Source organism: Festucalex cinctus, chromosome 12 (assembly GCF_051991245.1).
Source record: "Festucalex cinctus isolate MCC-2025b chromosome 12, RoL_Fcin_1.0, whole genome shotgun sequence".
Lineage (NCBI taxonomy): Eukaryota > Metazoa > Chordata > Actinopteri > Syngnathiformes > Syngnathidae > Festucalex > Festucalex cinctus.
The window spans coordinates 1133217-1152290 of NC_135422.1; the positions used below are offsets into that span (position 1 = coordinate 1133217).

The 19074-nt window shown below is 40.8% G+C and overlaps 1 protein-coding gene across 1 annotated transcript; it reads right to left on the bottom strand.

The window, feature by feature from the left end:
* Positions 1-522: 522 nt before the first annotated feature.
* LOC144031211 (uncharacterized) lies at positions 523-17186 on the bottom strand. Its single transcript, XM_077538086.1, has 5 exons — positions 16592-17186; positions 9956-10037; positions 9294-9814; positions 5532-5585; positions 523-1609 (listed from the first exon to the last, which is right to left on the bottom strand). The coding sequence occupies exons 1-5, from the start codon at positions 16658-16660 to the stop codon at positions 1502-1504; spliced, it is 834 nt and encodes a 277-aa protein (XP_077394212.1). The 5' UTR covers positions 16661-17186; the 3' UTR covers positions 523-1501.
* Between the last annotated feature and the right edge of the window lie 1888 nt (positions 17187-19074).

Here is a 19074-nt window from a genome sequence, read left to right on the forward strand (position 1 = left end):
CAGACTGGGCAGCACATTTCTCTCTCGTATACTTTGATAGTGTTGAGATTTCATTGTCGCTTTCACAGATTCACGACACCCTGCGCCAGATGTAGCAAAGCAGTCCCGGAACATAACACGGCCTCCTCCATATTTCACAGTGTTCTTTTCGTGGGACGTGTCATTTTTGTGTTTGTAAACTTGGAGCTGATGTGCCTTGTTGCATGTTTGTATCATCTGTTCAAAACTTTGTGGCTTGGGAACAACATTCGCTTTTTGATTATTTACTTTCACCAGTGACGTCTCCCTTGAAGTACATTTTGGCTCAAACGACGGATGGTGCAATCCAACACTGACCTTTCATTTCTTTGGAGGCTGTTCTGAGCTCTTTTATAACGCCACTCGTATCGAGTTCCCTCCCATAAGATTCAACTTGCGGTGAATTGTGGGGCAGCATCCTCCGTCTGTCTGCCTTATTTCTATGAATTTTCAGAATATCCATCAATCACTTTCATATTTCCCCCCAAAACAATCACCCTTAAACAAGAGGCCACAGAACATTTATTGATTCATTTTGTGCAACAAGGGACGACAAACTTGTCCCAATGTTACATTCATTTCAGCGACATCTTAGTTACAGTGGCGACATCGTTTATTTTCGATCGATTGATCAACTCGAGTCATGAGCGGACAACTACCTCAGCTTCCATTCAACACGACAGGAATGTTATTTCAAGGCATTAAGAGACATATAGCGGTGGTCCTCTTCTACCTAAAAAAGTAACGAGGTACGATATTGAAAAACAAAATGGCACACTACAAGTTGGCGATGCAATACACAGCACCAATTACACTTGCCAAATGTGCAGAAAACGATTCCTTATACTCCTTAGTCTCATGTAGCTCTCTTTCTGCAAAACAGTGGAACCCATGCAAGGAAAGAGGATACATCGACCCAGACTAACAATGGCATTATTCATTGAAAAATGTACATCAAAAGATTGAACTACCGTCAGACGTGTTGTTATAGCTCATAATGACCTGCATATTCAAAGAATAACACATCCAAAGAAGCCGTTTTCCAGGTAGGCAAACGTGACGTTTCGCATCGAAACATTCCGATATCGGCTGTTTACCAATCACCTTATGACACGTCAACATACGTGACGGCGAAGGAAGAAACATTTGATTGTCTTACATGCGGTATTATTTCCCTTGAAAGTGATCCGATCCAAAGCTAAATGCGGCTCGTACTTGTCACGTCATTTCTTGCAAAAGTCAAAGCGACAGCCGTACATACAAAAACCTGAAATATCCTTCGAAATGTTACGGTTAGGTCATCATATTCTGCAAAAAGCTGATGGGACTTGCCGAGTAAGATTCAAAGTGACATTGTTACGTTACGGGATGGGGAATACCTGAGTGTGCAATCGTTGGACCAGCAAACAAATGTCTGTTTTCCTAACAGTCCTTCTTTTTGAGAGAAGGAGGGATCGGCTTCATCGACCGGCGGACGGTTTCTTCACGAGCAGGGCGGATCCTCGGACACCGGCACTGTGCTCAAAGACCGGAAGGCGAAAATGGAGGGATCGTACGTGTACCTGGGCGGAGGACGGCTGCCGCTCAAAGTCTGACCAAAGAGAAAGAGAAACAAAATGCGCTCATTTATTGTCACTGTGTATTAGCTCATGCTGCACCTCAAAAAGATCAATAAATAACCCAACTCGAGGTCAAAAATGGCCTGATCAAAAACTCCTCATTTTGTAGAAAACAAGCCAGAAAGTTGGTTCAGATCGTCTACATGGCTCAGTTTGATTTAACTTTGGGTCACAACTTGGGTGATTTTCTATAAATCAACCTGGTTCAGTTTGACCAAACTTTTTTGCTTTATGGCTCATTTTGCAAAAAAAACAAAATATAATTTTGTACAAAACAACCTCCAAAAAAATTGGGTCAGATCATCTACTTGGGTCAATTTTAACCCAACTTGGGGTTTAAAAAAACAAACAAACAAACGTCATTTTGTATAAAACAACACTGAAAGTTGTGACCCATAAAGTCCATTTTTGATCCATAATTGGGTTACTTTTGACCCAACTGTTTTGAGAGTGTAAAGTTCTGCGACACCAAATCAATGATTTTTCCTGTCTGTAATGATGTTTCTGCAGACCTTGTGTCATGTTCACACAACTTTTTTTCAGTTATGTTCACGTTCACAAATTGATCCGGGCATTAAATCAATAGTTTATCACTTTGCCCTTGAGCCAAAGACCAAAGCAGTGGATGTGATAATTGCAAAGAATATGTCGAGTAGTAGTGACCTCACTGTCAATTTTTTGTATTCACACAACATAAATGAGTTTCCACTTTCAGACTGATAGCCAGCAAGAGCAGCAACCTGCTCTGCGAACGCTCAGTCTAAAATTAGCTGTGGTCATTTTTCCTCCAGACAGGAAATGACTTTGTTGGATTTGGCAGTAAAGCAACACTTTGTCCAGAAGCGGCAGACGTGGATTGAGAAAGATGAAGACCACAAAACAAGACGGATGGACCCCAATGTGATCAATTTCATTTTAACTTGAGGGGATGTCAACCTGATGAATCACTCAAAGGAGTTCTCACGGTTTTGTGAACTCATAAATACGGCGAGAAAGACAAAGTTAAGCTCCAGATGCAGGAGAGGACGGAGCTCATGAGAAATCTATCCAGACACACGAAGACATCTCGTGGCTGCAGTTCAACTTATATACTTAAACATAGCCCAGAAAAAGTCCATCCTACTTTTATCCTACTATTTCTTGTTAAAGACTGAATTCTGTCCAAACAAACTGCTGCAGTTGAGTGCCTGACTGGCTATCTTCACTCCCTCACCAATTTTGCAATTTTGGACGAAAACAAAGGAAACGCACATCGCTGCCTGCTGCTACAGAAGTCAGAAAAAGTCTCACTCACTCAAACAGATTGTCAGCAAAACCAAAGTTTTTGGACTTTGTTCCAGTCAAGCAGGGTAAGAATGAATTTTTATTACCTCATAGTTTCAATGTTTCGTTGGCATTTATAGCAAATAGTAAGTCAACAAACGCGTTGGAGGTTAGCTTAGCTCCCCGGAGCTATCATTAGCCTTTGGCTAATAACAACAATGGACAACATTAGCTTTAGAAGTTTCTGGTCATTTTGGCGGAATTTGACTGGTATGTGTGGTCTTCCACAAAGTTTGATCGGGTGCAGACATTTTTCGTAGTTGTTTGAGGGTTTGGGTTTGGGAACAAATCGGACACCTCCTTCCAGTCGATCGGGATAACGGTTATCGCTCTTACACAAGCCGTGACGACAGTGTTGAACCATTTAAAAATAAAAATAAAAATAAAATTCTCGCCTTTGGAGCTGGATTGGCAGCGCCGACGCAGACATGACGTCTTGCGTCTCGATTGGTCTACAAGGTCATGCGGGCGTGGTTTATGATAAGGTCAATTGACTGAACGCTCTGCCAAGTAGCACTTGCCTAAAGTCAGCTGACTGTGCCAACGAGTCTCAAAAGCACCACATGCTAAACACCCAAAAACGATACTGAGTATTTTCCCTCGCAATACTTTCCCACATCCAGCACAACATTTTTTCTCTGGTGCCTGAAACCGGATGCCAGCGCTCTTTGGCTGATGCAGCCTGAGAAGCGCTCATCACCTCATCTCTTCTTCACTTCCACTTCCCTCTTTCACCTCCATGGGGACAAGGAGGCCCCAGCAGTAGCCACTGCAGTTTTCCTCTGCTTTCCATGTAACAGGCCTCCGCCCACCCCACAACGTGTGCTGTAAAACGCACGCTGTCACCCTCAACCTCCTCAAACTCGAAACGGCTCGCATGCTTGCTCGAAGCTGGGGGGGCCCGCATCCAGATCCAATATCTCTTCTGGATGCCGGCCAGAAAAGTGAAAAAAAGAAAAGAAAAAGAGGAAGTCATAGAGGAAGAGAACTTGCAATAACACAAAACGGTATAAAGAATGAACATACGCCTCCAAATGGCTCACGCGGCCGAATGTCTGTGTTCTCCCTTCAAGGAAATCTTACGAGCGTCAGCGACGGGGACAACAACACTTCCAACCGCACCGGTGAAAAACGCGAGGAGAATAATGAGCAATCGCTCTGTGTAATGGTGCAGCTAAAACAGATCGCAGCCGGCCAGACTATAAATGGAAAATGACTTCATCCCTTGTAATCACACACGGGGGAACGGCAAAAGCGTCTTCTCCTTCCTCCTCGCATGCATCATCATCATCATCATCACCACTCTCCTGTTCCATTGATTTCGATGCAGATTGTGACTCTTCCGCACTGGGAGATGCTGTTGCAGTTGGTGCAAGCGCGACTGTACGTAAACAAGTGTGTGATGAGCTTCCATTGACACTATCCCACACAAGGTGACGATGACGTCGCTGTTCTCAGCACACTGTGCATCCTTCTGGAAGCGTCCGCTCCATGCCAAGTACCAGTCGAATCGGCTTCTCCAGCATGCTTCCCTTATGCACGACTATCTCAAACCCAACACAGTTAGAGCTTACAGAAGGTACATAATTAATAGAGGATGTTTGCAAGAATCGTCAACAGCCTTTGTTTTTACAAACTTAAGCGTGGGTGGTTGAACAATGCATCCAAGACCAAAACAAGGCTACATTTTACATTTCTGATTGGAGTTATTTTCTCACTTTCTTTGATTGTGATCCACACCTTTAGTACCCTATAATATCATAATTTCCTGAAAATGTCACGTCTCAATATGCAATAAAATGTGCACTTAACTAAATGTAATACTGTATTTTGTAAATGTTTTAAAGGCGGTACAATAAATGATTCCTTTCCGAAGCAAACTATCAGCTGCCAGATATCACAAGCATGGATGCTGTTAGCAGGGAATGAGAACAAACACTGCTGCCAGATGCTGTCCCACTATGTAGTTGGATTGACATCAAGGTGCTGGCGACAAGACAGGCTGGATTGCTGGGGGGGGTTCAGTCAAACTTGCAATCTTATCATTGCTTTAATGGACGCCCTAATATGGACTGCTCCATATGGTTCAGCACAAAGGGAATCCATCCATTCATTTTTTTTTTTTTTTTAACTGCTTGCTCCTCACAAGCGTCGTGGGGGTGCTGGAGCCTATCCCAGCTGGCTTCAGGCAGTAGGCGGGGTACACCCTGAACGGGTTGCCAGCCAATCGCAGGGCACACAGAGACGAACAACCATCCACACTCACACGCACACCGACGGGACAATTCGGAGCACCCAATTAACCTGCCATGCATATTTTTGGAATGTGATAGGAGACCAGAGTACCCGGAAAAGACCCACGCGGGCCACGGGGAGAACATGCAAACTCCACCCAGGAAGGCCGGAGCCCGGACTCGAACCGGAGTCCTCAGAACTGGGAGGCGGACGTGCTAACCAGTCATCCCACCATGCCGCCACAAAGGGAATGTATTTGTAAAAATATTGCACATACTGTTAATTGATCACATTTACCCGAGTTATTGTTACAAGGATATTAATTGCAAAACTCACCCGAATCTTTATGGTCCGTGTTTTTCCTCCACAGTTCTTTTTCAGCAGCATTTTCTGTGTAGAATAAGAAGCTCGATGAAAAACGTAAAAAACAAAACAAAACAAAAAACATCATTCTTCATATCGTTCTTTCTATCATGTACATAGCGTAAGCTTATGTATCAGCAGTGTACATCTTTGTGTATATTAAACACAAACTGGTTACTGCATTAGTGATGGAACAATATCCAAACGTCACAATATGATATTGTCACGATATGAAGCTCACATTACGATAATTATCACGATATTGTGGGGAGGTTGGCGATGTTTAAATAAGGTCACAATGTTGTAAAAAAACGAGCTCATACTAAAACAAAAAAGCACAATATTGTGCTTTTGTACATAACAGCAATGTTATGTTATTATTATGATTATGTTATTATTTTGTTGTTCATGTACGCACACATTATGAGTTCCTCCACATATTGACTTGCTTCACAGGCATATTACATTTGCCTTCATCTGACAATTAGTGTCGATTTTAAACATTAGAAGGGCCAAAACATCCCTAATGAAAATTAAATTACACTAAAAAAAAAAAACAACTAGCCACCAGAGGGTGCTACAACTGCACAAATTGAAATCAACCTGACTTTTTTAACAGATGTATTGCATTTAAATAGTGTGAACATGACGATGACAATATTGTGGCACTTTTAATATCACGATATTGCGATATTGCGCTTATCGTTACATCCCTATAGCTACTGCAAGATGCTTTTGTCAATTTTACAAAAAGTCATTTTAAAGACATTCACTCAATGAAAACATTTGTTACAGGAGGAACATCTGACGTGAAAGTGGCAGGCAATGAACACAGATTCCGTAGGATCAAGGAAGTGAGGCAAATCCAGCTGACTCACTAAACTAAACAGCCACTCAATGAAGCTTATGCAATATCCTGTCTCCCACTCCCCTCCATATCCACACAACTCCGGTATTCTCAAAAAAACAGCAAATTGTCTCCAGTTCAGGAGATAGCTTCGAACTCTCACGAAAGAATGGACACAGGACTCCAAATTTTAACATTAATTTCATCAATAAATGCCGAATTTCATATATGTATATGACCCTTTTTAAAAAATAAATATTTATTCCTATTCCTAGGACAACAATCTAGCAAAACCATCTGTTGTTTCATGGAAATCGGGTGAAAGAAGCTTATCATCCCTACAGTTTATTTGTACAGGGATCAGCATGCATGGATCCTCAAAATCAATGAAGATAAAAATTGATGACCTCTTAACCTATTGCAGAAGTTATGGATATGCTAAAGAAAAAGGACATGCAGCAGTCATGGGAAACTGACCATTTACTGGCCTTTGATAGTCCTAATGTAGTGAAATGTTAAGTTTGAAAAAAAAAAAATAAATCGATAATGACCTGACAGAATGAAATCAACGTCAGTCTGCATGAAATATTTGATACTAAGTGCAATGGAATCACAAAATCGTGAATTGTGCACTACTCTTCTGATTCTCTTGATCTGAAACAACTTTTGCCAAAGAATCACAAAATCTACATCAACTGGCAGCTCTACCAAAAAACGAGTTTCTGGAAGTTGTCCAGCTAAAGAGTTAACGGGCGACTGGGGCTGTCTGTGCGCTACCTCTGGAGGCCCCCTATTGTATTCCCTGCAGCACCTCCCATTCCACTTGACTGCGTGCGCACACACACACACACACACACACACTCGCACAAACAGACACAAAGCCAAACAACAAACTCATAGACATGAGGACGGACACATGGAGACACAAAGAGACGGCCAGGATGATAGTCGCATAACCCAGCATGACACACACGCTTCCTTTCCCCGCCTCCTTTCGACCGCTCGCCTCGCAGCACACTGCCTCGTCATCTGCTCGTTCCCTCGAAAAAACCTCTAAAGGAGCCCTAAAACCTGCCGTCATCATCTCTCTTTGCAAACACGCAGAGCCGCCATCGACGATGCGGGCCAAACATTTTGACTGGATTGTCATGATTAGTGGACCAGCTTCCCCATGACTCATTAGTGGATGCTGTTTTGTTGTTGTTGTGTATTTAATCCTCTCCTTGTGCCTCCACCCCTCCATCGTTTCCCCTCGCTTGCCAGCCTTTGTGAGAAACGAGGACGGACATCTGCCGTCCCTGCCTTCCTCTCCTTCATCCCTGTCCAGCCGGACCGCCGTGGTGGCGGTCGGCCGGCCGACGACGGGAAGCAGACGACTTTGTTTTCTTGTGCGAGCGAGTGTGCGCAATTTGTGTCGCCGTGTGTGCGTCGAGGGTCATTGGGTTGACTACATTTTTGCGTTGACTATTTCCAATTTTCATGCACATGTGAATACTGCAAGACTCCACGACATGAACAAAACACACTGTTGTAATGTAGTTGTAGTTAAAGAGAATGTAAACCCAAAATTTTCTTTACAATAATATGTCGCATATGCCCCACTAGTCTAAACACAGCTATCTGATTAACTCTTTGACCGCCAAAAACAATTAAAAACGATTAGTAAAATCAGGACGTAAGCTGCCATAAACGTTAAATGACGTCAACTAAGTTTTTTTTGTTTTTTTTTATCTTTTATTTTTTCCTCAGTGCAACGTCTAAGTGCAGCACTGCCTGGTCAATGCGTTGTGGAATCAAAAACACTATGGCCAGCAGATGGAAGCATTGTAACTCTTTTCGTGAATGATCAAAGCCTTTATCATATCAAAGTTTTCTTGATAACGTGTGGTAGTAAAAAGAGTTAATATTGCAGCAAATCCACCCGTTTTTATCCATGTCAGGTGGCAGCCATTTTGACACTGCATGTGGACTTATGTTGCATTCGAAAAAAAAGTGGGATGTCGGACTGAACAAACCAAGAAGTGTGTACGGAACTCGGAAATCACACTTGCAAAGTCGGAAAAAAAAAAAAGTTCGCCGACTTCACCATGGAAGTCGATGGAAATGTGGAAACACATACAGTGACTGGTAAAACACAATTTACTCCATTATAAAACTGGATAGCTTTTTTCATTTATAAATATTCGACATAACTTTACGGAACACAACACATCTGACAGTATGCTGCCATCTCCTCCCTGCATGAAATTATACAGCGAACTAATGAACTGTATGCAATGCTTATGAAATAAGATAAATACATAAGTGAAGCAAATTTGCAGGAAATCAAGTTTGTTGGAGGTCAAAATGTGTTTTGAAGACCAAAACAAAACAAAAAAACAATTGATCACATTTTAGGTGTTTACTCCGACCTTCCTCGAACGCAGCATTAAAAAGAATGACATCACATTCGCTCAGGATTCAAGTAACGAGCAATCACGGATCAGGTGAGCCTGAGCCTTCGTTACCTGAGACTGAGCAACTGTGATGTCATTTTCAGTAGACCCTCTTTGTGGCCATTTTACAATCAGCAAGTAGAAATTAGAAGAATAGAAAATTGTCATTAATTTCATGCAACATTAAGGAAAAATGCTATCTTGGTATTAATATGTCTTTACAATTTTATATCAATGCTTTTTTTTTTTTCTCAATTTTATGTACTGCATATTTGTATACCATAATCGAACAAAGCTTTGATGTTATCTCAAATGCGACAGTATGAATGTTGTTCTCTAAGTAACACATTCATAGAAATGAAAAAAAAAAAAAAAGCATAACTTTGAATCAGAGGCTACTTTAATTTTTACTAATTGACACACAAGAAAAGAAAAATAAAGCTTAGTACGAACCTGTTGCATTTTCTCTAAATCAAGACTGGGCCTCCCCAGCTCTCCACTGTAGCTGTGCCGATACTTTCTATAAGGTGCCGACTGGTCAAAGTGGGTCAAGATGATAGGCCGAGTGACCGGCTGGACCACTTGGAGCTGAAAGCGCATGGGGGGTGGCTTGATGCTGCACGGTGGGCTGGAGCTGAAGAGCACCGGGCTGGAGGCGGCGGCCAGGCAAGCGTCGGGCTCCACCACAGGCCTGGCGGCGGCGGCGGCGGCGGGCGAAGCGCAGCCGCACAGGTCCCGCACCTCCTCGTCGCTGGACGCGCTGCTGTGGCGATCGCCGTGGCGCGGCGGGAGCGCCGACAGCCACTTCCTGTTGTCGCCGTAGCTGATTCGCTCCAGCTCTTCCTCGGAAGAGTGCCGATCCAGATTGGCGTCGACGAGCAGGCGGAGACGCCGTAAACGAGCTGGCGAGAGGGCGCCCTGGTTGTGCTGCTGGCTTGTGGCCAAGGGGGTGAGAGCACAGTTTCTCCGTCTCTCTGGCGAGAAATGTGGGAGAACAGTAAGTTCAAATTCAAATTGCCTTTTTTTTTCAATGGCTTAAAAATTCTGAGCAAAGCGACAACATTCATTCATTAATGATTAATTAATCAACAACATGGTCGGCTGCCGGCACATACCTCTATCAATTTGTGCAAGCTCCTGGTTCTCGCCCTCGGAGTCGTCACTCTCAGCACCCTCAGCACCACCATGGTAAGAAAACTGGGGGACGACAAAAAGGGTATCTAAGTTCGCAGCCAGTGGAAAAGATTGCATTGATTGTAGTGCATCAGGCAATCAACGACAACAGCTCAAAACCTTGCACACAATTAACATAGGATTGAACAGATACCCAGTAATTAATGTACTCAAAAAATTGCTCATTTAATAAACACACTGATACCACTTCACCAGCCTGTCATTGTCTGTCATTGTCATATAACCTCTGGGCAGCTGTGGAGATACTTGAAGGTAAACACACAAAGATGCATAGAAAGTAGAAAGCAATGGCAAAATCGTTTTACACATTTTATTTTGTAGTTAACAGTACAGAAGTAAGGTGGCATCGAAAGGCAGTTTGCAACGGCCGAGTCCAAGCCAAGACACGCTTAGGACCGCCCCCTCATTTGAATAACATTACATGACACATTTCATGCTGGCAGCGTCTGCAGCATGAAATAAACAAATATGAGAGTAGAACCTTTTGATTAAGTGATATTTAAATATACGTATTTATTTTTTATTTAGTTCCAAATTTATTTGATTCAAATAGCCTCCTTGAGGGCTCTAGTTTCATTTCGCAGAAGCACAAATGTGAAAAATATAATAGAAGTGTATGAAAATAAGCAATTCATAGACAGCATGCATGTAAACAGGGTGTGTTTTTAGCCTAGCTGCTAGCTAGCGCCGCGTCCGGCAACTCTTTATTTAGACTTAGACTTAGACTTGACTTTATTGATCCTTTTGGGATGGCTCCCACTGGGAAATTTACATGTCCAGCAGCAATGAGAACAGATAATAAAATTAAAAAAAATTCAATCAATCAATAAATAAGGTTATTACACCAGAGAATGAATTAATAATAATAATTTTGTTGTATTTCATTTTTTAATTGTATTTTATATCCATTTTTATTTTCACTTTATTTATTAATTAATTATTTTATGTATTTATTTATTTTTCATTGGTCCATTTTTTGATCCTCCATACTAGTATTCAAACTGAGACACCACATAGCTAAAATGTCTTGAGTTGCAGCCAGGCTACATAACGGAACGTATGGCGCTCCACAGGGTTCAATTCTGAGCCCCTTGCGGTTTCCATTGTATCTTCCTGCTGCTGCTTCTCCTGGGTTCCATCTTTAGAAAACAACAGTGGTTGTTTTAAAGTGCTCTATAAATGTTGAGTTGAGTTGCGTGATGGGAGCTAAAAGGTTTGGTGAATGTGCATAGGAAAGTGGTGGGGTTCAGCACCAACAAGGTTAAGAACCACTGGTATAGTAGTTAAACTGGACCAAGGCCATCTTCAGATGAATCAAATGGTTGTCTTTCCGTGCGTTTTGACAAGTCTCGAATCTTAACCCAAAGCATGTCCCAGCAGACAAGGACGTCAACACCAGCATCAACAATGCAAACACGCTGCTTAAGTAACGTGCCTCACAATCAGTAATGACCACTTTGAGGCCTCGCTTAGCAGCTGCCATCTGCGCGCGTGTGCGTATGCTTACACGCATACATAACACTAGCATACAGAACACACCCTTCGAGACCAACGCACATGCGCGCGCACGCGCACCTCCTTTTTCTTTCTGAATGGCTTAATAAAAAGAGTAAAAAGGGAGAATGGAGCCTCTCAGTCCGGTTCAGTGTGATTACACAAGCTAAGCGCTATTCAACAACAGACTGTGAAATCTAACTCAGCATCACATGAGGCAATAAATAAACATTTGCATATTCAGGTTGGCGCCTACATGTAAATGCACGTAGCAAAGTGTTATTGTTTGACATTTATGAGACAACCGTGCCACATACTTCACAAATGGAAGACTCTGAACCTTACTGGCAGGCTAAGCTAGTTTGTGTGTAACATTTTATTACATCATGCATAAATGTTTAATTACCAGCTGAACTTACCTACTGAGAAATCCTGGGGCTTTATTATCAATGTTTGTCTTCAATGGACTCAACACTGACTTATAAATTTCATCTATTTGACATCTGAATTCACGTCTTTAAGTTAGCGATTATTGTCAGAAAGAGATAAAGTGCAAGTTGGGAATCGTCTTCTACTTTGTTGAAGGACTACAACATCTAACATAACTGAGAAACATATTTGACAGATCACAATTAGATTAGATGCAAATATTTACAGTCTCAATCACGGTATAAATAATATGCTTACCAAAAAATGTCTGGAAAAGGAAAACTTCTGAGGTCTGTTTGCTGAGAAAAATGCACTGACCTGTCACCAACGTCTTACAAATGCAATTATGCCATCTAGTGGCAAAAAAATTGACCTCAATACAAATCAATATCACATTTGGGGTTTTTTTACAGTACAGTACATCTTTTTAATTTTAACTAAATGTTATGAATGACTGTATCAGTGACTTAAAGAAGCAGCCATATGTCTATTAGTTTAACATTTTTTTCCCCACTTTTATGTTAACAATTATATGAAAACTTGGAAAAAATATCTTATTGTACTTTTTATTGTTCATTTAGAACAGATGTAAATGTTGTGATTAATTGTGAGCTATTGAAGTCACGGGATTAATTACGATTACAAATTTTAATCGCCTGACACCCCTAATTTTAATCAAACCTGGGGGGGTTTTTAAGCAATTTGTGCACATGTACAAATATATGCATTTGTTGGAGAATATATGCACAAACAGTGCATGCTAGAAAGCAGGGTGGGACCCTTCGCCGCTTATTTATAAATGGGTAACTAGGGAAATGTATTTATTTATTTTTTTAGTTTTAGGTTTAAAAAGTGACAAAGAGATATTTAGCAACAGATTTTTTTTTATTTTAAACCCAATTACATCGGTGTCTATTATGGGCAAAGGATGTCAGAACAGCGCCATACATGCAAATAATACGTTTATAATAAACTGATGTTGTGCATGCAAGCGAGGACAGACAAAGTGTGTGTCGAGAAGAGCTGAATGAAATCCTTGTCAGTCCGCTGCATCGCTGAGCAGCTTGCTAAGCTGGATCAATGGCAATGTCACAGTGAGCGCGCACACACACCAACACGCATCAGCTTTGCTCTGCCACACCGACATGAACACTGTCGCACTCCCCTCTCATGAAAGCGCACTAAGGCAGGGTCAAAGATGGGTGATTGTCTTTCCCACACACTCTTGTGAGTCGAACCCACGGCGTCGTACAATTAGTCATGATTAGGCTAAGCTCCTGGGAATAGTTCAGTAACGCGGCCTAAGCGACCTCGAGATATCCGTGACCGCTGTGGTTGACTTTAAACTCAATATCTGATCTTCACCCGTAATCAAACCAGGAGTCTTCTTTGACAATATGATTGTTAGAGACTACAAAGTCGACAGATACACCGTTCTGCATCTGAATATTTTGCACAGTCTGACTTCACATGCTGCCTCATGTACAGCAGGCAAGTTGTTATCATGCAAATCATCCGATGATTTGCACGGCCAAATGTAAATCTGCACATGCTCCTACAAACCTGAAAATAAACTACACTGAAAGTACTTATTTGTAACCATATATCATGTATGTTTATGATTCCGTTTAAAAATGGAACTTGTTTTGTTGTGTATGGATTCATATTATGTGGGATTCCTCTATTTAGAATTATACACGCCAAACCAAAATGGGAGAAAAAAAAATGTTTTGAACTGGGGTTGTAAAGTTTAAGAGTCACTGAGAGGTTGGACAAAATCTTCCACTTGCATTATGGATAATTCACTATTTTCAGGGCTTGAGCCCGAGTGCGGACTAAAAGTCCAAATCTGCAGCATTATTTTTGTCCCGCTCAATCTCTAAATGCTGTAAAATATTATGTGCAATCGACACAACAAAGAGGGGACAAATTACACATCACAGATTCTATTCTCCTTCCTACTAACCTGCAAAAACGTTTTAAATATGCTTGCCTAGCTAATAATTGGTGCTAATTTTATCTATTAATTTTTAACAAAACTAAGGCTAAGACCATTTCCACACGGGTGCATCATAATTTTTAAAGAAGTGGTTCTCAACTGGTGGGTCGGAATCAAAAGTGGATCGCTGAACCTTAATGGTTGGGTCGCGGACAGCTATTTTAAAAAAAAAAAAAAAAAAAAAAAAAAAAAAAAAAAAAAGAAAGAAAGAACATGGATTCTTCTCTGGATTTTTTCACTACAGTACAGACTAGAGGCATACGAAATTCCAACATGGAACAGATTACGTGTCAGGAAAGATGCCTTGCGCTTTCGCTGGTAGTTTACTCCATAAACAAATACAGTGGAACCTCAAGTTCTGGACTTAATCGTTTCCATGAGCATGTTTGTAAAGAAACGTTCAGAAATCCGGATAATGATTCCCAATGAAATGAATGGAAATGCAAATAAATCCATTTCAGCGCCAAAACTAACTTCACTTTTGATGTTTTAGCAATTAGCACGTTGCCAGTGATGGTTATGCAGCACGAGACAAAGCACAATATACATCTGCTAGTCCATGCCTAGGCTGTTCGTACTGTCTATCAAAAACAGTATGTTTATTGAGGTCATTTTTCAATGAAAGTTTTGCGGCTAACTTGAATTGTGCACTCGAACAGTGCAGCTAAGCATTTAGCTTAGTGTTACATTTGGTGGTACATCAAACTCTTTTCAAAGTTTGATTTCAAAATATACTGTGCTCTTCATTTTTTTTTCCAGAGGCTATTTTTAAACCAAACATGTTCCTTGAGGTTCTAAAGTCTCTAAAAATGGGTCCCGACTTTGCAACAATTGGAAAATGCGGGTCCCCGGATGACATCTGTTGAGAATCGCTGAATTAAAGCACTTGCTTGCACTGAACACATGTTGTTTATACTGTATATAACTTAATTTGGTGTGCGTGATCAATGTTGCCCACAATGCTGGCATCTACTGCAGCCTGGTCATCATCCTGCAAGGGGGATCCCGCCATCTGCGTTCCCTTCTCAAGAGTTCTTTTCTTTTTTCCCCAAATTGGTTTTCCAGGGGGTTTACACAATAGATATCGTCAAATGAAGAGAGCTTTATTTATCTCTGTCAACTTTAAGCTTATCATGCTGAATTGAATGTTGATGTTAGGTGGCTGTTTTGTTGTTATTGCATTGTGTTTTACATAGATCATTTGTTGGATGTTTTGTGATTTTTTTTTTTTTTGCCGAGATTATGAAATAGCCCTTTTGTGATTAAAATTGAAAGGTTTGCAGTATTTATATGCAAAGGGTGACTGCACTGTAATCAAAAATGTACTTTGAGAATTTGAAATGTGTATGTTTTCGACCTAAAGTGACACCATTTTGAGCTGCTTCAACTTACTGAACAGCCTGGTATATGCTTTTTTTTTTTTTTTTTTTCCCCCAACCGGGAATCAGGTAAAAATATTTAACTGTAATGTCAATGCTGTTGTTTTGCAACAGCCAGCCCAACTACAGTGGACTATTTGTTGATTTAAACCATACATCTTTTAACAAATTACCAATGGTCCCTATGTTTGATTGCTAACAAAACGTATACGCCAAAACTTGCTGTAAGGCTAACAACAAATTATATTATCAATTGTCAATAAGATTGTAATGTTTAACAGAAATAAACTTGGAAGTTCAAGTCAATGAACAACTAAACATCACAGGCCAAATTGTTTTGGTTGTAGGTGCATTATTTTCTAGGTGAATTGGTTAATTTCTGCAATTAATACCATTAGGTCCTCCAAATTATAAGAGTGAAAGAAAATACTGAGCCTATTACAACATGTGCCATTTCCAAAATGATGGCGAAATCACTCTGGGGTGGTTACAAAAGCCGAAACACTGCAGAGAAGTTGATGGAGTGCAGACGCACGATTGGTCAGGAAGAAGGCTTACATCCGAACGGAGCAACAAACACAAACATGACACGACAATAGAGATGGCACACTTTGCTCTGGATCCTCAGCCAGGCCTTTGAACAAGAGCCCTTTGGCACAAAATGGCTGCCATGTGACTGTATAGTTGGTCTACGCACAATAGTGGAGTGAATAGGGCAAGTTAGTGACCCATGCAGGATACAAGGCGGCCTTCTGCACACCAAAAAGAGCCATTAGACAGCCTGGAACAATTGAGGAGCACTTCCACGGGTTTTGTTGTGGAAAATTGAAGGTTGAAGACTGTAGACAATTATAGCTCACAACAATAACATTTTACTGAAATATTTATTTGTCTTTCTCATTCACCCGCAAGCACACTACTGGTGACACATACTATACATATTTTTGCAGGAAGAATTCAAACTCGGGATGATTTGACTACCTTCTCTGGCCCACTAAACCTGTTACTAATAACTATACACTCAACATTGTCATTCACAATTCTTGGCACATCAATTGGTAGCTTCTAAAAGGAGAAAAAAAACTGTACAACGGGTCAATGACATTGCACGTTTACTGGTGCTTGTAAACATCTGGCAAAGACCCACTGACCATGACAAGTAAATTCCATATATTGCAATGAATGACGAAAAATGATGACAAACATTCACAGCTGCTTTCAGGACTGTGCAAAGAATTGAACTTGTGCAAACTTACCTTCAGTTGGAAAGGGTGCATCTCATTGAGTGAGTGTCTCCTTAGCTTCTTGGTCAGGGTCTTTAGCATGTTGACTTGACTAGCTTATGGCTTATCCCCTTACAAATGCGTTTTAATTGCTGGCTCCGAGATGTCGGATACAACTTCATGAGCTAACTGTGCTCATGTACAGTAAGGCACGACTCTTTACAGTTGTAAATTACAACTGACAGCCCCCCCACAAAAAAAAAAAAAAACACCGTCAGCTCCTGCAGACTCCCGACTGCAGCAAAGAGAGCATCAAAGCAAAATTAAAACCCAAAATGGTTCAACGGCGTAGTCGTGGCTTCTATTCAACGGATGTGCGTAGGTTAGCAAACTTGTTATTTTCGAGTTCATTGAAGTCGGCGTTGATTTTCGAGTGTTATTCTTCTCGCCGGGTGGCACTGACAGCTGACTTACTCACCGGCGACCCGACTATACTCCACTGATAATTTAGAGTGGGTTAAAAAAAAAAAAAAAAAAAAAAAAAAATAGCAAAACATGAACTTGTTCGCATTCACACACACGCAACACACAAGCAAATGCGAACCAGCTGCACGAGCCTTCAGAGTGTTGCTCCGGCCAGAGCGTCTCGCTCTCTGATTGGCTGTTCTACCGCGTGACGTCATTTTTCTACGTCAAGGAGGAGGCGAGTTAAAGTCACGTTATCTGGTCTGTTTACTTTCCATTTTACATATCAAAGAAATATTTACATCCACTGCGCACTAAATCAAATACTGTGTTTTACATTGTGTCTCACTAAATTTAACGTATTTTTAGCTAACGCTGTGAATAAGTATAAATAAGTATATTTCATTCCACGGCTGACGTTCATGTCAACCCGTTTACATTAGATATGCTGAAAGTTCTAATTTAGTTCTGAATGTAAAACCCAGATGAATCCCTTTTATTTAGGATATTGGTTGTCAAAGTTTTTACACCAAGTACCACCGAAACAAAGTCAAGAATGACCAATATTAAAATATGATCAAGTCTAGGTCAAGGGTCAGCAACCTTTGATGTCAAAAGAGCCATTTTAGACCAAAAAAAAATAAAAAATCTGTTTGGAGCCGCAAAACATTTGAACATTGTGATGACTGAAACAGTGTTAGTGTAGTCTAATGTACTGAGGGCCCAAGAGCTAATTAGCCCTGCACCAACAGAAAAATATACAGCATCCAACATTTTATTATTGCTTTTTGAATATTTTATTTACTGCTTTTTATTCAATTCTGACATATTTGGCATTTTCATGGACATTTTATTATAATTTTCTGATTTTCTTCTTTCTTTTTGGATATTTTTAGGTCATTTTTAAAACTTTTTCATCTATCTTCCGTCTCCCTTTTTCTGATAACTTAAAATTTTGGACTGTGACAGTTTTTAATACTTAATTATTCATTTTTATATTTCATCATGAATTTATTAACATAATATTTGATCTAAAAAGTTAAAATACATATCCATCCATCCATTTTCTTGACCGCTTATTCCTCACAAGGGTCGCGGGGGCTGCTGGCGCCTATCTCAGCTGGCTCTGGGCAGTAGGCGGGGGACACCCTGGACCGGTTGCCAACCAATCGCAGGGCACACAGAATCGAACAACCATCCACACTCACATGCACACCGACGGGACAATTTGGAACACCCAATGAACCTGCCATGTATGTCTTTGGAATGTGGGAGGAGACCGGAGTACCCGGAGAAGACCCACACGGGCACGGGGAGAACATGCAAACTCCACCCAGGAAGGTCCGAGCCTGGACTCGAACCGGAGACCGTAAAAATACATATATATTAAAAATATTAATTTGTCAACAAATTTTTTTTAGAGCTCCACAGGGAGGCAGAGAAGACAAAAGAGCCGCATGTGGCACCAGAGCAGCGGCCCACAGGTTGCAGACTTTTGGTCTAGGTGTTCATCAAAAACGAAACAGGTTTTACTCCTACATTTAATATGAATAGTGTTCTTTTGGCAGCCCGCCTCGCCCAACAAAAAAAAAAATTGCACAAACAAGCTCACACACGCCACTAAAAACACACAAAAGTGGATGTGAGATTTTCTTCAAAATATATTACACATTTACAAATAAAAGCACACGGGAAAAAAAAACAACAACACTTCAAATGCTTCGAGTTACTTCAATGGGTCGCACCAACATGGTGCCCATGGCCACAATACGTCGCCCTCAACGGGCACATGAGTCACCGGTTCTAAAAATAGATTTTGTGATTTCCTTCGATTTTTGTACAAGTGATTTTCTAAATATTATGATGATTATAGAAATAGTGTTGCATATTCATATTGATATTCATCTGGTTCCATATAAATAATAACGTAATTAAAGATAGTTAGCAAATTTGCTGTTTCAAAAGTGGGTGTCAATCTGGTAGTCCTTTGCATTAATCAGTACCCATGTCTCTGTGAGCAACAACCTTTTTTTTTCTTTTTAATGTTAGTT

Excerpts from the sequence above, each read along its gene's own strand:
- LOC144031211 (XM_077538086.1), bottom strand. The coding sequence starts at position 16,660 with ATGCTAAAGACCCTGACCAAGAAGCTAAGGAGACACTCACTCAATGAG. Across the intron at positions 9,815-9,955 it reads GCTTGCACAAATTGATAGAG|AGAGACGGAGAAACTGTGCT; the intron begins GTATGTGCCGGC and ends ATTTCTCGCCAG. Across the intron at positions 5,586-9,293 it reads ATTTAGAGAAAATGCAACAG|AAAATGCTGCTGAAAAAGAA; the intron begins GTTCGTACTAAG and ends TATTCTACACAG.